This window comes from Entamoeba invadens (genome assembly GCF_000330505.1).
Source record: "Entamoeba invadens IP1 unplaced genomic scaffold scaff_1105074726215, whole genome shotgun sequence".
NCBI lineage: Eukaryota > Evosea > Mastigamoebida > Endamoebidae > Entamoeba > Entamoeba invadens.
The window spans coordinates 109640-129653 of NW_004440347.1; the positions used below are offsets into that span (position 1 = coordinate 109640).

A 20014-nucleotide genomic window follows, 5' to 3' on the forward strand; every position below is an offset into this window, starting at 1 on the left:
AACAAATAATAACAATTATTATCAATTTTCAAAAAATGGTTTATAAAATAATAAAAAATAATTATTTTTCACAACGGATTTTGCCAAGTTCATTAGTTTTTGTGATGGTATTACCTCTACACAAATCACATACATTTTCAAAGTGGTATTTACAGACATGTAAACCACATACACAACATCGATACTTGAAACAACACTTTTATACTCTATCTTCACCTGATTTAGAACAAATATGGCACCTTCCACTTCCTTTAGGAACAAGAGAACTTGTTTCTAATAATGTATTCGTTTCTTCATAATTTACACCCAAAAACGAGCAATTTTTATTTTTGTTTCGTACGGAAGATTTTTAACAGTCTTGATGTTGCATTCTGTTTTCCAAGCTGAAGTGATAGTTGCTCATAAAAAATGATTCTTGGTTTTTGGCAATTTTTGATTCAAAATATACACGAAATTTTTCTTCTGATATAATTTTTTGTTGTTTTGATGTGGATGATTTTGAAATTTCACTTAATTCCAAATTACATTGATTTAAAATCGTGGAACTTCTGGTCTCATTTACAACGACGGTATCTTTTTTCTTCTAAATCATCAACAAAGTCTGATGGCTTATAATCAACTTTGGACCAAATATATAATAAATAGGCGTTGTGAATGGCGATGTCTAGAATATGTTAAAAAAAGAGCTAATGGCCAGCGTCGAGATGCTCTCTTAGTTGAGTGTGCTTTCATCAGTCGATCAGCGACATCAACGCCTCCCATAAAATTATTGTATATTATGTTGACGTTGAAACGTTTGGTTTCGTTGTGGTAAATAATGTTTAATTTGCGAGAGGTTAGAATTAACACACTGCGATTCTTGTCTTTGAAATTTACCATAACAATTTCGGCATTTGGAACAGTCTTTAATAGTTTAAATTGTCTGTAATCGTCAGTCGACTTCTTGTTTATTACAAGAGTACTTGGTACAAATTTCCGTTTAGAATTGACAGTACCAGTCAAAGTAACAAAATGTTCTATTACAACTTCAGCTGTTGATACAAAAGTAAAGAACCTATCAGTGGTCAAATTAACCAAATTATCTTTATTACCCAATTGTTTTTTTTTTGCTAAGCTCTTCCATCAATTGAACAACAACTATAGACCCAAGATTATTAACAGGCTTGCCATTAAAAGTCCCTCTGTAGACCTGCAAATTGATTATAAAACCACATACAGAATCAACCAACAAGAAAAATTTGATTCCATATTTTGAAGGTTTATTCTTCATATAAGTAACATTCACCCACCGACCAAAAAACAATACAAATCTTCATCAATGTTCAACTCAGAAGAGTTTCTAAATATAGTTTTTTGAACTTCAATTAAATTTGAATGAAATAAAGAAAGAAGTTGATTGATAAAGTTGAAATTGTCCCAGTTGAGTTCGTCATCTGGGTAAAGTGAGTTTCTTTGGTCTTCAAAATTAAGACCATTTTGATGTTGATTATTGTGTATTTGTTTTGGGGCGTTCAAACTCTGAGAAATGTATTTCGTGATAGGAATTGTATTATTTAAAATGTGAACATCTATTATATTGGCTTGGTGTTTGTGTTTGATGGAAGCCATTTGTGTTGTCTTGTTGGGTCATTTTATTTATTCTTATAATTCTTGATACCAAATTGTTACTGTTGTATAGTGGCACGAAGTGAAATCCATCAATCGAACTAACATCACTTGAAATACCAATGAATTGAGAATGTGGTTGTGTAAGAATATTCTGTTGCGTTGGGACAATTATTTGTTGGTTTATATCTTGTGTATCCTGGATAATACGAGTAAAAACACTGATTTTTCGTTGGGTTTCATCCATTCTCCCAACAATTTGGTCGAATGTTGGAATTGGACGGTAATCATCAGAAATTAATGGCGTCGTTCTTTTTCTGGATACTTCAATTACTTGATCAAGTGGGTCATAAGTATCATCATTTACACACTGAATTTGGTCTTCCTCAATTTCTTCATCTTGGACTTCTTCCGAATGTATTTGGTTAACTCGGCTTGCCGCCTCTGTGTCGAAACGTAACGCCCACTTTATTTCGGAATACCTTTCAACGCTGATGGGTCTGGTGAACATTGGCTTTGAAGCGAGTCCTTTCCACAAAGAAGAAAGTGGACGCTTTGTGTCTTGATAATTGGCTTGTGAAATTGATACCGAAAGGAATGCATCCAATTCCGTTTCTGTGATTTTTTTTGAAAACTTGTTTGCCTTTCTTGTTTTTGATAGCGACTTTCCCATAGTTATTCGATTGAAGGATAACAAAATCTTTCAACTCTTTAGTGAAAAATAAACTATATATTTCATAAGGCGTTGTTTCGTCGGTTATTCCATGGACTTCTGGATATCTATCCACTTTGAAGCTGAACTTTTGATCAGTTTTTTCCGTTTTAATTTGTTCCCAGACACATGTACCATCATTCGCAGTTACTGTATTCACTGTAGATGATACAGACATTGGTTTATTATTCGAGTTTTTTAGATAGTTTGTGCTATAAAAACAAAATTATCAACAATTATCAACAAAATGATAAAAAACTAAAATTTTAGCTTTGGGATAAATGAAATTCGAATTAGTCACATTTTGAAAACAAAGAAATATTTGTTTTTCCAAAGTCTTCGATTTTTTAATTGATATTTTTTTATTTTCCAGTTTCTTTTTTTAATGGCTCATAAAAACGAGCCACAGCTTTTTTGCCGATAAATTTTGTGTTTGTTTGGCCGGTTAAAGTCTGTTTTCTATTTAGCGATATTATAAAAATTTAACAAAGATAAAAACTAGACCGAAAAAATTAAACCATAATTTACTATATTTAATATCGCTAATTAAAACCAATGTTAAACAATTTTAAGCATTGCCTTTTTTTCGAATCACTTATTGTCGTCTTCAATTTGACCCAAATAATAATTTGACATGTCTGCTTTATCTAATATGACATTTTATTCATTTTGAATAATATAGTTGACTCGTTCATTTCTTAGTATTCACATTTCAAGACCAACCTATTCTTTGTTTTGGCTAAATAAATTTTTTTAGTTGTCAACCAATTTTATTTTTTGTTATTTTTTGCACACCGTTATAAAAAAAACAAAAAAAAATTGAAAAACCACGTTCTTTTTATTATAAATTATTATACAGTTACTATAAATAATAATAAAAACCCAATATTGTCAAATAGAAAAAAGACATACTTTAAATCGCAATTTTATTATTTCATTTTTTAATAATAATTATATTAATTTTTTATTTGTTTTTTTTGAAACATAAAAAATTATAATTTAAATAGTATTTTTACTAATTAATAAAGTCAACTATTTTAAAAAGGAGTAGTATCAAAATCTGGTCGGTTCGTCGCTCGAAACCTTTCCCTTCGGTCAGGTCAACCTCGCTGAGGGGGCTCCGCTTTGCTCCACCCCCTTTCACCAACCACATTTTGCCGTCCCTTCGGTCCGGCTACTAAAGTACTCCGGGTTCGCGTTTTTAACGTTCTCATCCTTCGTACTTTTTTTACCTCATATATATTAATAAATAATACTTACGCTTGAAAAAAAACAGGGAAACTATTGAAAAAATAGTACGGCACTTTGTGTCTCTTTATGAACTATTTTTGTACTTTTTATTTTTTTTATTTTATAAAAATGCAAACCAAAGTTGAAACCTTAAAAAAGACAATTATCGAGATTCCTTATGGAGTCAAATATTTATCTAAAACAGAAGGATTTAATTTTCCAAATGGATTTTTAAATAAAGTTTTACCTAATGTAGGAGGAACTCATTTTGCAATAGTTTCCAAATATCCTTCAATTATATGTTCTCCTAGAATCGGAATGTTGGAATCTAAAATGAAACAACATAAAGGTCTTCTTTTTGTTAAAGAATGTTCTAACGATAAAGAAACGATATGTGATTATTTATATTGTAATCCTAATCCTAAAATATTAGTAACATATGATTCTTTCCATAAATTAATTGAAAACATTCCAAACATTAACAGATTTAGAATAATTGTAGATGAATTCCAATTTATTCTATCTGATTCTTCTTTTAAATTAAACGCATTAACGAGATTCTTAAATGCATTATCTGGTTTATAACATGTTACTTACTTATCTGCCACTCCAATTCCTGATAAATATATCGAATTATTACCACAATTACCTTATTATGAATTTAAATGGATGAATAACGATCGAAAAACAATATATTTTGATGATTCTGGAAAAACGTCTGACAATTATGCGGCAAACACGAATGATTACATTATTAAATCTAAAAAATCAAATAATCCATTAGAATACATGATTAATTATTTGAAAACATGTAAATACGGTATTTATGAAAATAAAAATAGAATTAAAGCTAAAGAAATAGTAATATTTATCAATTCTATCAGTTCAATACTTGAGTTGTGTTATAAATCTGGATTAGGTGAAAATGATGTTAATATTTTAATTAGTAATAATATTGATAATATTAATAAGATTAATAATTTTAATAAGAAATATAACACTAATTATGAAATAGAATGTCTGAAAATAGATGAAATAATAGATGATACTGAACATTTGGATCAATTTGGAAAAATTAATAATACCAATTATAAATGCTTGTGCTAAAAATAATAAACAATTTACATTCTGTAAAAAGCTTATTCTGCTGGTTGTGATTTTTATAGTACTTGTGCGAAATCATTTGTTATTAATAATGTTAAATCCAATATCACGTTTAATATTTCAACTGAATTATTTCAAATTATTGGAAGACAACGTTTAGATTGTAATCCTTTTAAAAAATGAATTGATATTCATTTACACTACATCTTTAACAGAAAAGAAAGATAATTTAGATAATGATTTGATTAAAGCTCAGAAGTTTATTGAAAATTATAATAGATTAAATTTGGAAGTTAAAGAAGATTTTAATCAAGAAATTATGTCAAAGATTTCTCAAAATGTTTATCGAGAAGATTGTGATATATTTAAGAATTATATTTATTTAGATAATAATATATTTAAATTAAATAAATTATCAATTTGTTGTTATAAATTAAATAAAGAAATGTTAGAAAAAACATATAAATCTAAAACTGAAGTTGATAATAATATTAATAATATATTTGAAAATCATGAAGAAGATAAATACAAATTAATAAATATTTATGTAACATTTATAAATTATACTGAATTATACATTAATTTAATTAAAGATCCAATAAATACCAAATTTGATTTAGAAATTATTAATAACACATATCCATCTATAAAACAATATTATGAAGATTTAGGAGAAAATAAAATGAAAGCTTTAAATTATAAAGAGAGTAAAATGAAAAGGGAAGTATTGAACAATACTATAATTTCAAATAATGCCGAAGATTTAATTAAACAAAGAATTACTAAAGATTTTACTGTTAAAGAAGCTAAAGATATATTACAAGAAATATATTTAGAATTAAAAATAAATAAAACAGCTAAAACAACGGATATTGTCAAATTGTTACCTAATAATTATAAAATTACTAAGAAGAGAATAAATAAAATACCTACTGATATGTTAATAATTATGTCCAAATAATGACATATATGTCTTATTATGTTAAAAACGTGTATATTTGAATAAAAAAGTAGTTTGTACATACTTTTAACATGGTTATACATATAATATCCATACTTATCCCAATATAATGAACAATATAAATCCCAACATGTTATTTTTGGTATTTTTTTCTGTCAATAAAATGGACTTATTAAATAACATGAATAAATATTTTAACACGGCTAAAAAAAGATTGATAACAATCAGATGAGTAAAAATGCGAATAAAATGAGTAATTATGAAACTGACGAGAAACTCATGCCTAAGGCTGACGAGAGAATCACGATAAATGCTAATGATAAAAATAAGATGGATGAAGCAGAGTCGAAGGCTGAGCAAAGCGTCTACACATCTTTTAGATGTGGTGACAAATTAATAAAAAATCGGTTATATAACTAAAAGATATGACATGAATGAATCTGAAGATGTTAGAAGATGTAATAAAGAAATAAATCGATATATTGTTAAACATCCAGATGTAAAGAATATAAATACTAAATAATTAAATGCTAGCATTTATATTAAAGGATATGTATTTTGTAAAAATAAAGGCAATTTGGAAATTATTAAAACGCGAGTATGAATAGGAGAAAAACATTTTAACGAACAAATGAGTAAATAGAGTGATAAATTATCACAAATAGAAAATGAAACTAAAAATATTGATTTATCATCTATCAATGATGAACTTGTAAAATTGAAAACTTAAAATAAAGTATTATTAGAACAATATGATAAAATGGAAAATGTAATGAAAAGTTTTGTGATACCATTATTATATCATTATAGAATTAGTAATAAGATTAGTGATAATATCTTAGAAGAAATTACAAAACAATTTAATGCTTAATTTCATCGCGAGCTAAAGCTTAATTATTTTATTATTTTATTATTCTGCCATTGTTTTCACTGGTTCATCTGGATTTCCAAATATATTGGTACTGAATAATATTGTTTTAGTTTTCATGATTCGCTTTGGTTTGTTTGAAGAGAAACTCATGCCTAAAGCTGAAGAGTTATCTTCTTTATCCGTCTTTAATCTTGGAATAACTTCATAAGGTTCACACTTAACTTTATTTTTATATGCTTTCCACAATTTATCTTTTTCAGAAAAAGTTGGTTTTATACTTCAAAGACCAGTTGGTTTTAAGATAAATATTTCCTTGGATATTTCATTATAATAAAAATCTTCATCATGACCATAAATGTTAATAATATGTTTACATGTAGTTAGAATTTTATTTTTAAAACGAGATAGTAAATCATTTTCTACTTCAATCTTTAAATCTTTTTGTTCTTCATATACAACTTTGGTTTGCATTTTTATAAAATAAAAAAAATAAAAAGTACAAAAATAGTTCATAAAGAGACACAAAGTGCCGTACTATTTTTTCAATAGTTTCCCTGTTTTTTTTCAAGCGTAAGTATTATTTATTAATATAAACTTGGGCCATAAAGTCCGACACGTTATAACAGTATTTTTTTTCTTTTGTTTTTCGGGATATTAATATATTTTGTCGAAATTTATACCTGTTTTACTTATCATTATTTTCCCTTATTTCGATTTTTTGCGTCTTATTTTTTGATTTTTAATTTTCTACTTACACTACAATTTCCTTATTTCAAAATCATGAAATATTTTGGTTTATAAAACACGAAAAATTAATTTCATACCCAAATTTTATACAAAAATCGCAAATTTAATCAATATTATTACATTTAAAAAAATGAAAATAAAATTATTTTTTTTTCAATTCGTTGATTTTTACAATAACAACGAAAAACACGACTTAATTATAATTTTATTATTAAATGAAACTAAAAAGTGGATCAAAATTTTATATGGAAACACATGAAATTAATTAAAACACCACAAGTAACAAAAAATTTTTATTTTCGTTATGTTGAAAATATTAAAATATTAATTATAAAAATGTAAATATATAATAATTGATTAATTTTGTTTTTATAGATGAAATATAGGTGATTCTAAATATTAATTGGAATAAAAAATACTTTTTATTATAAAAAAAATTAACAATTATTACTTGTTTTTATTTGACTTTTATAATACTTAATCATTTCATTATTAATTTATTATAGAATTTGTTTAAAAATGATATAGAAAGACAAAGCAAATTACGTTAATGTTTCATGACAGAAATATATAACAATAATGACAGTTGTAAATGGAACACTTTTATCAATTATTGTGATTATAATAAAATGTATTATAATTATAGTTTTGTTAACAACAATTATAATCAAAAAATCATATTTTTGTTAAAGCTAAAAACTATTTTTACATATCAAAACAAAGTAGTTACTTTATTTATAATTTGTGAAAACAATGAATGTTTTAATGAACGTTTTTGTGGGATGAACTAAAAAAATAATTGAAGAAAAAACACATCAAAAATAAAATAAGAATTATAAATGCTCATAACATTTAGCTCATTTCCCGTTTTTCTTGACATAATTCATTAATTATTTCAATAAAATTTTTAAAAAATAGCAGAAAAACAAATCCGAAAGTCCGATACGTCGGACTTTGTGTCCGGAGTTTATATGAGGTAAAAAAAAGTACGAAGGATGAGAACGTTAAAAACGCGAACCCGGAGTACTTTAGTAGCCGGACCGAAGGGACGGCAAAATGTGGTTGGTGAAAGGGGGTGGAGCAAAGCGGAGCCCCCTCAGCGAGGTTGACCTGACCGAAGGGAAAGGTTTCGAGCGACGAACCGACCAGATTTTGATACTACTAAGGCATAAAAGTCGTTAGATATTTATTAACTACATTAATAAGATAGTTATTATTATTATTAAAAATTAAATCATATCACCATACTTTATTGTTCCAATTAATAAAACCATGTTAACAAGACTCAAACTCGACTGTTTTATAACGATTTAACTGTTGTAGATCCATCATCAAAGACTGTTTTCCCTTGCTCGGTAAACCCTTTTAGACTCAACAGTGTTCGATATCCACTCTTCATAAACACAGCGGAAAGTGCTGGGTGTCTGACTCCCTTATCTAAGAAGACGTTTTTATTGACAACCAAGTCATCACCTCGTCTTGACAAAAACGGGTGTTTTAAATATTTCACAACGTACTCAACACCATTCAGTTTGATAACTTCACCCTCTTTGATTCCCTTTTTAAAAGTGACAAGAAACACTTCTTCGGTGTTATTTGAAGATAAATTTGCGATCATCTTTTGACACCCACAATACACCTCTTCTATTGTCAAGTAAATTTCATGTGAGTGCATTTGTTGTGTTTCTTCATTGGTTTTCAAAGCATTTTGTTCTTTTAATTCCTTGTCTTTTATTATTTGTGTGAGTTCGTTGTTTTTATTAAACAAATCATCTCTTTCTTTTTTTAATCGACTAATTTCACTATTCGTTTCTTCTTTACTCTTTTCCAAGTCTTCAACTTTTTTAAATGTAACTCGAATGTTTCTTTCTAGTTCATTGACCTTATTTTCAATAATTTCTTTTTCCTTTAATATGGCATCCAATTGATGATTTGTGTCTTCTTTGCTTTTGGATACACTTGGAGTTGTTTCAACAACAGAAACATCCCGTTGCATTTGTTGATGCATTTCGACTGTTATTGTAATCAACCCGTTCAGTTTTTTTAAACGTATTATGTATTCATGAAGTTGTTCTTTTTTCAATTTTAAGTTATTTAATATGGCAGTTGGGAGAACGTTTTGTAATTTAAGCATTTCTTCAAAACGAGCTATTTCTTTAATTGCGTTTTTAGTGTTTTGTTGGGCGTTTATAACTTCTTCTAAAAATTTGTTTGCTTTAATGTGGCCTTCCATTCGAGTTTTTTAGTTTTTCTTTTTTTTTAATTTATTTTTAAAATTCGAATAAATTAATAAAAAATACTTAAAATTTTATAAATTATTTTATTCAATTATTTTTATGTTTTTAAATGGAACATCTTTTTGAAATTATAGAACTTTAAATAAATGATTAATTTAACCTTTCAAGTTTTTATTAAAATTTAAAAATCATTATATATAGATATTTAACATTATTCAGTAATCACAAGTTATTGATGTAATCGAGTTTTGATTATACATAATATAATAATTTACTATTATATATTAACTGGTGTGGCATTTGTTTGTGCATTTACATGTGTTATGGTTAAATGGATCCGAACCAAAGTAGGAATTTAGAAGTATGTGAAAGGAATGAATAATAAGATTGTTTTTGTGCGCCTTCTTGACGTTGTTTTGTAACTTGGTATCTACAAAGACGATCATTCGGTACTTTTAGGTTAAAAAACATTTCTGTGTTAACAATTTATCATTATTTTAGTCAGAATATTGTTCACAACAAAAAAAAACAAAGTAAATTTTGGGGTTATGAGTTAAATTGGGTATTACAATAATTCATTAAAAACATTTTAATTGAATAATTTTATGTTTTGTTTTAAGTATTATTAAACTGTATTAAAAATGTTTAAAAAATGTCTTGCTTATAATAAATATAAAGATCATGTCTATTTGAATAACGTTTTTTAATTGGGGTACAATATTTTAAAGACTTGCTGTTCTTTTTATAAATGGGTTTTTACTTTGAGAGTAAAAAAACGTTTTATTTTAATGTGCAACTTCAAATGTTTTCAAATATTTACTTCACATTTATTATATTAATGTATTATAATAATAATACCAATATTTATATAAAGTACTCTATTTTTTTACTACTCACCTTATATTTTTATTTTAGTTTATTTACATAATAAGATATCTTTTTTTAATAGTTTTAAATAAATAAACATGATTTATTTGTTTTATTTCTAATTAAATAGTTTTTTCTATTGTATATTATGACAAACCAGAACATTGTAATTTAACAACATACATAATAATTCAGGGTTTTAAACAAGTCATTCAATTTTTTAATTTTTATATAATAATAATATTAGTTTTTGGTAAATTCAAATAAATTTTAGAAATCTTTGTTTTAATTGTAAAAAAAATATTTTAATCTGTTTTCATTTGAAATATTTTTGATCTTTTACAAAGAATAACATTATAAATAGAATTTCACCAACTTATTATATTCAATGCTTCTTTTTTGTATTATATTGTTTATTACCGTATCCAAATCATTAAAACAGTGTTACACTATTGACACTGCATATGGTGGATGTATCAAATACTATGATTATGGTAATAGTACGGACTGTGATCCCAACTTAATAATTACTGAAGGAACAGAAGTCTGCAAAATGGGGTTTTACCAAAAGACAGTACTTAAAACTGTTATGATGAAGTCTGCAGTAAAAATAGGTAACATGGCTTTTGCTTATTTGACGTTAACTAATGCGACGTTTGGAGACTCATTAAAAGTGATAGAAGATTACGCTTTTTATGTCTCACATTTTACTTCATTTGACCTTGCAAATGTTGAGTATATCGGCAACAGTGCTTTTGAAGCTTCTTCGTTTCTTCAATACATAACAGGTGGCTATTCTCTCAAAAGTGTTGGTGACAATGCCTTTTATTCGACTCCGATAACTTCACTATGCAAAGGAAATGATGACATTAATTATTGTGAAAATTTAACTTACATTGGCGACCATGCTTTTGAGATGTCTTTTTTGCCAAATTTCAAATTGTCTTATTCCCCATCCTTACATGTCGGGATATCGGCCTTTGCTAATATCTTTCAACTGGAAATGTTCGACATGAGTGGGTATCATACTATTACTAAAGAGATGTTTGTCTACTGCAACAATCTTAAGCAAATTAAAAATTCTGAAAAGGTGACGAGTATTGAAAACCAAGCAATAGATAATACGGCTGTCACTGTACTCTCTGTTGGTCAATTGTCCTATGTTGGCTTTGCTTTATCGGCTATTGAAACGTTGTTTTACTATGGAACTTCAGAACCAATTTTGGGTAAGGATTATACAACACCAACAAACATGAAAGTGTATGTCACAGATAAATACAACACAGTCAACGACCAATTTACTGGACTGGCCACTACTGTTGTTAATTGTAATAATAATCAAAAAGTCGATTTAACTGACTTATCATGTAAATCATGCGAAGATGGGTTATCCACAATCGAAGGATTGAGCATGGAATGTACAGTGAATACTTCGACATGCAATGGGATGTACAAAGGTTGTGCCTTAAATGCTTGCACTGAATTTCAGTGCTTGAAATGTGAAAAAGGCAAGTATTTCGATTTTGATACAAAGAAGTGTATAGAGACGTGCGATACAGCAAATGGATTTCATCTTTTATTTGACCAAATAACTTGTGTGAAATGTCCTGAAAATTGTAATAAGTGCACCGAATCAAGTGAAGAAAATCCTTCCAGTAAATACACATGTATTGAGTGTAAAGGTGGATATACAAAAACAAGTAAAGGAATGTGCACAACATCAACACAATGTAATAGCACGTCAAATGAAGTTATCATAGAAAATGGCACATGCACATTATGCAATGAACTGATTGCAGGGTGTCAGACTTGTTCTGATAAAACGACATGCACGAAATGTAGTGGGAAATATCGTTATAATTCAGATAAAAAACTGGAGTGTTTAACAAGTTGCGTCAATTATTATGAAGTCGCTGGGACAAACATGTGTGTTGATGACTGCGATAATGTGACTCAGTACAAAGACAGTGAAAAGGCGATATGTTTTGATTATCCAAAAAGTTGTGTTATATATAATACATCCGATTTATTAAATGAACAAATAAGGTGCTCAAAATGTGCAAGCAAGTATTATTTAACTTATGACACCAAAGAGTGTGTTGATCAATGTTCAGTTGATTATGAACAAGTAGAACCCAATGGAAATGAAGATGGCAAATGTAATCAAATTGTGTGTGACGACACAAACTGTGAAAATTGTACATCTCAGAGTAAAAATATTTGCATGAAATGTAAAAGCCCTTATTATCTTTATTTGAACGAAGACCGAAGTACAAAATGTGAATCAACGTGCACTAAAGACACTCATTTTGAAAAGACAAATAATGATGTTTTGTACTGTAAAATGTGTTCTGATTTAACTGATGGTATTGAAAAGTGTATAAAATGCTCTATTAATGAAAATGAAAAGAAATGTAACACTTGTGAAACTGGATATTATGTGCAGCCAAATTCTCTTAATGAGTGTAAAACGACGTGTCCAACTGGATACAAAATTGGTGATAACGGCGATTGTGAGAAATGTGCAGATAATTGTATTTCATGTGATACAAATGGAAAGGGAAAGTGTGACAAGTGCGTTTCATCGTATTATTTACTTGAAAACACATTGACGTGTTCATCGACTTGTGATATCGAAAAGGGATATTTCAAGAATGAAACTGTTACTGATAACTTAAAATGTAACAAATGTGACGAATATTGCGATCAATGTGCTTCAAAAAGTGAATGCTTGCATTGCGAATATGGCGCATTTTTATTTGAAAATAAGTGTATTGGAACATGCCCAGTTGGGTATTTTGAAAATGTCAGACAGTGCTCGAAATGCAAAGATGGTAATACATATAAAACACCATGTTATTCGGATGATAAAGAGTGTAATAAATGTGCTACTCCATCACAAGACGCTTCATTACTATTAGAAATATCAATAGTATTTTTGTTGTTATTCTTCATATTCTAATTTATTTTCGATTCGATTTTAATGTTGTTAAATGCAAATTTAATTATTTTGTTTTTTAACTTTTCATGTTTTTATTAACTTTAAACTTCTTTAAACATCAAAACATTATATTATAAGTATGATAAAGTTAAATATATTTTGATTTTAACTTGGTAATGACATGTATAAGGAGTTTGAATCTTTTAACTAAAGTTGAAATGCGCTTTGAAACAGATAATTTGTTTTCTATTTATAAAATAAAATGTGTTGACAATAATTTAAAGTTTTGATGTAAATGTTTTTCTTTTTATCAAAGAAGTGTTTGTCATGTTTTTTGAATTATAAAAGGGTGAAAAATAAACATCTAAACATAAATTTAATGGAAAGTGTTCTTGACCAACTTATTGCTGAATGCAATGAAGCGAAAACAAAACTTAGTGAATACAACAAATATGAAACATCATTTGCTATAACAGAAGACAAGACCCAACCGTTAGAAAGTCGCCATAAAGCTGCTATGTCACTTTATGAAAAAGCAACAGAAAACATAGCCAAATGGGAATCTTCACAAAACACATTGAAAAACGTCAGAAAGATACTTGGTGAACTTACTGCACTTTTCGATGATAAGTTGAATTATAATTCAGACAAAACAACTGAGTACAACAAAATTGTGGAACATTTGAAAAGTATAGAACAGGAAATCACAAATGAAAGAATGAAAGAATTGGATAGCAAAATTATTCCACAACCAAATGCCAATACTCAAAATGAACAAGTTGATGCACTTCTATCACAATATACAAGTCCACTTGAACGTTCATTACTTGAGAAGTGGAGTGGTCTTAAATTCAGAAAGGTTTTGTTTGACAGCACCAAAGACGACTATGCAGTAAAGACTTCAATATTTGGTAAAAGAGTAAGTGATGTACCTTTTACTTGCTACCTCATTCAAAGTGAAAATAATTGTACCTTTGGTGGCGTTTCTTACAGAGGTATATTTAATGATCCATATCAAAGCTCCCAAATAATCGATATCAACGCATTTGCTTTCAAACTTGAAGGTGAAAAATCTGAAAGATATCTTGCCAGAGGAAATATGGTTGAATTTGCTATTCACATGACACGACCACAAGACGAAGGAGAATTATTCAGTCTCTTTTCAAATACAATACTTATTATGAAGAAAGGAAATCCCAGAGGAAAATGCACCTCAAAGATTCCAGGAATGCCATATGGTAAACTCTGTGACGGTGATAACTTCATTTTAAAGAAGTTTGCCGTCTTTCAATTGGATATTTAATAATATTCACTTTTGAATATTTTTGTTTTATAAAATTATCAAATAATAACAAAATTAATTTTATTGAATAAAAATCAAAATTAAATATATAACATGTTAAATACCACATGTATAGAGCACAACTAGCTTTACTTCACTTGTTGGCAATTAAAGAAACAGTTATTGTTATTATTTAAACAATATAAAAACAAATCGTTTTGACATTTATAATTGTAATAAACAAAAAACCACGTGTTAAATATTTGAGTCAACTTGAGTTTATTTATTGTTTTTTTATTTTCAAATATGATATTTTGTATAACAACACTCGTCGTTAAAATGAAAAAGATATGAGAGAGTGTATAATTATTCTTGTAAAAACAAATAAATAATTATTACTTGGTGTATCTCAAGTGTAATTTGACTGATTTTTATTAAAAATGAATTTAATATTGTTTTAATAACAAAAACAACTTTTCATTTATTTGGTTGATAAATCATACGAATTATTTGATTGTTATATTTATTAAAAACTCAAATGTTGACAATGATTTTTAATAACACAAATGTAAAAATCAATATCAATTATCATAACAATCAAACATTGACAAAACCCTTTGTTTATTCTTAACACCATAAATTGTTATACATTAAGTGTATAAGCCTTATCAAATCTGTTATAGTATTCCTTCCACAACTTGAATTGCAATGGGTTGACGTCGACTTTAATATCATTAGAAACGGCCTTGAAATTTTGATTTTCAAATTTCGTTCGGTGTCCCAAGACATAAGGCACAATAGAGAGCATATTAGTGATATTTCTAGGACTAGTATTTGGGTATTCCAAGTAATTAGCAAACTGGCAGTCATACAAACTGTCCAACAAAAAGATGAGTAAATCTCCTTTGAACTCAAACGCCGTTTCGTTTTGTTTTCTGAGTATTTCCACGCACTCGACCCATTGTTGGAACACTGGCGAAAACTCGTTATCGTCTCCTCCTATTTTCCCAGTTTCTTTCGCCTTCGCGTTGGGGTATATCGACTGCACAACACCCCCAACATCAATATCAAATTTCGCTCCCAACCCGCTTCTGAATTTAAAGCGATGCCCAAAGTTGATCCATTCCTTCTCAATGAGCACCAAAAGCCCTTCAATAGTCCTATAATAGGGGTCCAACACCATCATCGAAAGTGACGTCAATTGACTTGTTCTGTCCCATCCGTCCGAGCAGTGGACCAAGACGGAATCTCCTCGTTTGACCTTCTCGACTATCTGGACGCTCCCAATGAAGATGGCGTAGATAAATTGGTACCACTTCGAATTCTCAATGCAATTTTTGTACTCGTAACTCGTGTGCGGAACACTCAAAATAGCTCGCAGCAGTTTGTAGAACGCGTTCCTCACCTCGTGGATGTTCTCAATCGACAAATACGAAAAGTCCGCAAACGGGTAATACGTCGAACTTTCTATCCCACCCCCTTGCAACCGATTCGCTTGTGCATTCAGAGGCGGCCGCGCATCATAAATTGCTAATCGTTTACTTCCGGCCTTCGTCAAGTTCACTAACTGCCTCAGAAGATTTTCATCCTCTTCACACCGGACCCGTCCCAGCGTGCCGGGGAGCGGTTGGGCGGATCGCGAAATCGTTTGATTCTTCTCGCCCCTCCAACTAATCGCGGGTATTCGACCTTTAGAACGGAAGGTTAATACAGTGGAATACTGGATTCCGTCCGGTAAAACGACTGATTGGGGGTACGTTGGTGAAATTGTCCCATCGCGGTTATCAGCCATTTTAAAGCCATTTTGAGCCGTCAGTCCTAACCTTGAAAATTCTTTGGAATACGACATTGCTCGCCACTCTGACTCTCCTGAAGTTGTTCCAGAAGAACGAAACGCGTACGTTTCAGTATTGGAACGTGGAAAAAGAAGACGGCATTTTTCATCAAAGAAAATGCTTAAAACGCGTTGAACTTTGGAACTGTCAGACACTATAACGGACGTTTTTAAATTCTTGCACAGAAGGACAATAGCGTCGTGGGAATCGTCAATGGTGTATAGCTGCAGTACACAAACGGCGGCATGAGGGATTGATATTAACGTTTGGTTTTCTGGGCTTACTAGAATTGTTCTGTATTTTGTTATAATAAGCCCCTTTTCGTCGAATACAACAGGTTCGAAGGGGTCTAAGACGTCGAGAGATTTACAGAAGAAGGTCGAGGGCTTTGCGCCGGACGATTTTATGAAAACGACTTTCTTTGCGTCTGCGATTTGGTCGGTGTTTTCGACGGAAAAGACTTCTCCGGTTTTACTCACGATGAACATGAAAGTGTTTGTAGCTTGGAATTTCAAAGCGACTGCGTTGATTGAAGTTAATGCACTTGTTGCGATGATGAAAGACATGCGATTTGCATAGACCCAATTGTCGTCTTCTGTGGGTGCTTGTCTATAGTAATCAACTGTTCGAAGAGGGTTGTGCTTCTTTTCTAAGTAATCGCCAACGACTATTAAATGACACTCGGGCTTTTTGTTCACTTCTAATACGATGGACCCATCTTTTGCCCAACACGAAACCGTTTGTTCAAAGGAAAAGACTTTGTTGCCCTTTTTAATGACTAAATCGTAACTGGACGCCTCGGATAAGGGTATTGAAACTGTTCCTAGTAAAAAAGTTAAAACACTTTCTTTGTCCCAACTTGAGTCGACAATCGTCTCGAAGGGCGGGATGTTCTGGAATTCGGCGATACATAACACGTCGAAATTTGGTGTATCCCCCTTCATGGGTAAAGGTTTGTTCGTTTCAAATTTTAAGGACGTCTCCGCCATTGTGAAGTCACTTTTTAAGTTCCACACTAATACGTTTCGCCGAAGGAAGACCTGTTTGCGCCGACCTTCATTGAGATACAAAACATGACTTGTCTTGAGCCCAAGAGAATGTTCAATTGCTCTTAATAGGTCAGCCACTGTGGTGTAAGGACTCACAATGACTGACACGTATTTATCATTGAAATTAACAGAGACTTCTTTGCACTCACTAGTTATATGTACCACAGCCCCGCCACGTCCAAAAATTTCAATGGTATTACATTCAACCCCTTCCTCATACAATTCACAATTGCCGGAGGCATCAATCGAGTATATTTCATGCGAAATTCCTTCTAAAAGAAAATGAAAAGCATTCGTCTGTATCATCGAGTTCACCGTTTGAGTCGGAGGAACACTACAAATGATGGAAATGGAGACTTGTGGTGGGGGTAATTCTTTTGGTTTTGTGGGAAGAAGCAGTGGGTCGGAAAAACCAAGTGGGTCAAATCCTTTAATACGACTCACACTCATCTTTGGTTAATTTATAGTTCGGTTTTTCCTTTAAAATCGTATTGGAGTTCAAGTGTTTTTAATAAATAGTGAAAGAAGTATAATTTTAATCAATTTAATTAACAATTTTTGTATATAAAATCAAAGTTAATGTCAGAGTGTTGTTTTTTGTGTTATTACATCAATTTTTATTTTAATTTTTTATAAACGTTTTTTTGTGAAGTAAAAAATAATATTTATTAGTTGTTTTTGATAATTTCAAAAAAAGTGTTAAAAAACCCTTTAATTAAAGTCATAAAATTAACTATTTTTTATTATAAAATATTAATAATTGTCAAAACACATAAAAATTATGAAGTGTTTTATTATTATTATTAATTAATTATTAATTAATAAGAAATAAATTATTAATTAATTGTTTATAAAGGAAACTCCAATCCAATCAGAGGTTTCCAAAATCACAATGCTAATTACCCACCTCACCATTTTATAACCAAAATGTTCATTTTCTCTTATAAATTCGAACGTTATAATACCACATTTTCGGCAATAATTATTTTGGAAACCTCTGAATCCAATAACTTTTATTAACATCAATTGAAAATGAATAATAATTTCATAATTATTTTAAAACAAAACATACAACTGTAATTAATTGACACTTTTTAAAAAATATTAAAAGATCTCAGCGTCATAGTTTTAAAGTTTTGAGTATTTCATTAACTTTTATTCTACTTATGATAATATAATTAGAATATATTGTAAAAATCTGGTGCATTTGTGATCGATTTCATATTAACACCATATCAAAAAACTAGATTAATTATTTTTTTGTATTGAGACTTTACATATAACAATAAACATCATTAAATTTTGAATAAATTACATTAAAAATTTATAGATGTTGACACTCCATAAACCAAAATGTACTTATTCTTTTTCAAAAGTGGTGTTGATAAAAGAGTTGTCAACTTATTATCCATTTTAAATGTTATATTTCAAAAAGTTACAAATGAGTTTAAAACATGTTAAAAAAATAAATTAAAACCATTTCAAATAAAAGAAATGATTTCGAGACATACGATGACTAAAAATTTACTTAATTAAAACGTGCCAAGCAATCAACAATTGTAATAATAATGGTGCTCAAGGTTATTAAGTAAAAATAATTACAATACAACAATATAAATTTCTACAATATCTCTCTGTACTTATTTATTTAAACTGGAAGACAAATAACAGTTAAATAATCCCATTTTTGACAAATCTAATTTAGGAAGTGTATGTGTATTTTCAATCGTTTTTATTGTTAAAATCAATCTTTAAAATTATGGAGTGGAACATCAACTTGAAAACAATAAAACACATTAAAATAACCAATAAAATCAACACAATATAACAAGTAAAACTTATAATTTGATAAAGATGTCACAATCTGATGTTGCAATAAAATTTAAAGATATTGTTGATTCCAAAGAAAAATTGGATGAACTGTTTGCAACTAATATACAAAAATACAACGCTATTCATGATAAAATCGCCGATGACAACAATACAATCGACAACAGTTTACCCCTTGATAAACAGTATGAAGAGTATAACAAACTTCAAGAAATTACTTCTAAAACGCTTGAAAATCAAAACGAATTTGTCGACCAATGTATCGAATTATCGAACAAACTAAGAGACATCACAGCCAAAATGGATAGTCTTATTCTGTTGGTCAACAAACAAAAAACAGACATGTCTGAACACCACCAACATGTGATATCACAAATGGTCGAAATCGACAAAAAACTCTGCGAAAAAGAAAAGGAGCCGCTTTTGAAACAAATCGAAGAAATTGAAAAGAGACACATCGAAAAACAAGCGTGTTTAAAGCATACAAAAGAAGAAGAAGAAAAAGTTGCTTATCTGTTCACTTTTCCTTTTTCAACACTAAAAAATTTTGATTGGAAAAGTTATCAAAACGAATTGACAGAACAACAGATTTTTGCTGTTGCGTTTGCAAGTTACGTCCAAAACAAAAATTTTGACGCTCTCAAGAAAAGTTTTAATTGATAAATGCGTTATTCGTCGTGTTTTATGGTTATTTATTTGTATATAAAAGTAAATATTAAAAATAAAAAACTTACAACTATCCA

The 20014-nt window shown here is 29.3% G+C and overlaps 6 protein-coding genes across 6 annotated transcripts; 3 read left to right on the top strand and 3 right to left on the bottom strand.

Moving 5' to 3' along the window:
* Window positions 1-2090: 2090 nt before the first annotated feature.
* EIN_453900 (hypothetical protein) lies at window positions 2091-2495 on the bottom strand (the record flags this gene model as incomplete). The annotated part of the gene is made up of 1 exon (XM_004256423.1): window positions 2091-2495. One exon carries the CDS (start codon window positions 2493-2495, stop codon window positions 2091-2093), a length of 405 nt encoding a protein of 134 aa, XP_004256471.1.
* A 6035-nt stretch (window positions 2496-8530) lies between these two features.
* EIN_453910 (hypothetical protein) lies at window positions 8531-9463 on the bottom strand (the record flags this gene model as incomplete). The annotated part of the gene is made up of 1 exon (XM_004256424.1): window positions 8531-9463. One exon carries the CDS (start codon window positions 9461-9463, stop codon window positions 8531-8533), a length of 933 nt encoding a protein of 310 aa, XP_004256472.1.
* Window positions 9464-10953: 1490 nt separating this feature from the next.
* On the top strand, window positions 10954-13296 carry EIN_453920 (hypothetical protein; the record flags this gene model as incomplete). The annotated part of the gene is made up of 1 exon (XM_004256425.1): window positions 10954-13296. One exon carries the CDS (start codon window positions 10954-10956, stop codon window positions 13294-13296), a length of 2343 nt encoding a protein of 780 aa, XP_004256473.1.
* Window positions 13297-13654: 358 nt separating this feature from the next.
* Window positions 13655-14578, top strand: EIN_453930 (hypothetical protein; the record flags this gene model as incomplete). The annotated part of the gene is made up of 1 exon (XM_004256426.1): window positions 13655-14578. The coding sequence occupies one exon, from the start codon at window positions 13655-13657 to the stop codon at window positions 14576-14578; it is 924 nt and encodes a 307-aa protein (XP_004256474.1).
* Window positions 14579-15200: 622 nt separating this feature from the next.
* On the bottom strand, window positions 15201-17891 carry EIN_453940 (hypothetical protein; the record flags this gene model as incomplete). The annotated part of the gene is made up of 1 exon (XM_004256427.1): window positions 15201-17891. The coding sequence occupies one exon, from the start codon at window positions 17889-17891 to the stop codon at window positions 15201-15203; it is 2691 nt and encodes an 896-aa protein (XP_004256475.1).
* Window positions 17892-19295: 1404 nt separating this feature from the next.
* On the top strand, window positions 19296-19931 carry EIN_453950 (hypothetical protein; the record flags this gene model as incomplete). The annotated part of the gene is made up of 1 exon (XM_004256428.1): window positions 19296-19931. The coding sequence occupies one exon, from the start codon at window positions 19296-19298 to the stop codon at window positions 19929-19931; it is 636 nt and encodes a 211-aa protein (XP_004256476.1).
* Between the last annotated feature and the right edge of the window lie 83 nt (window positions 19932-20014).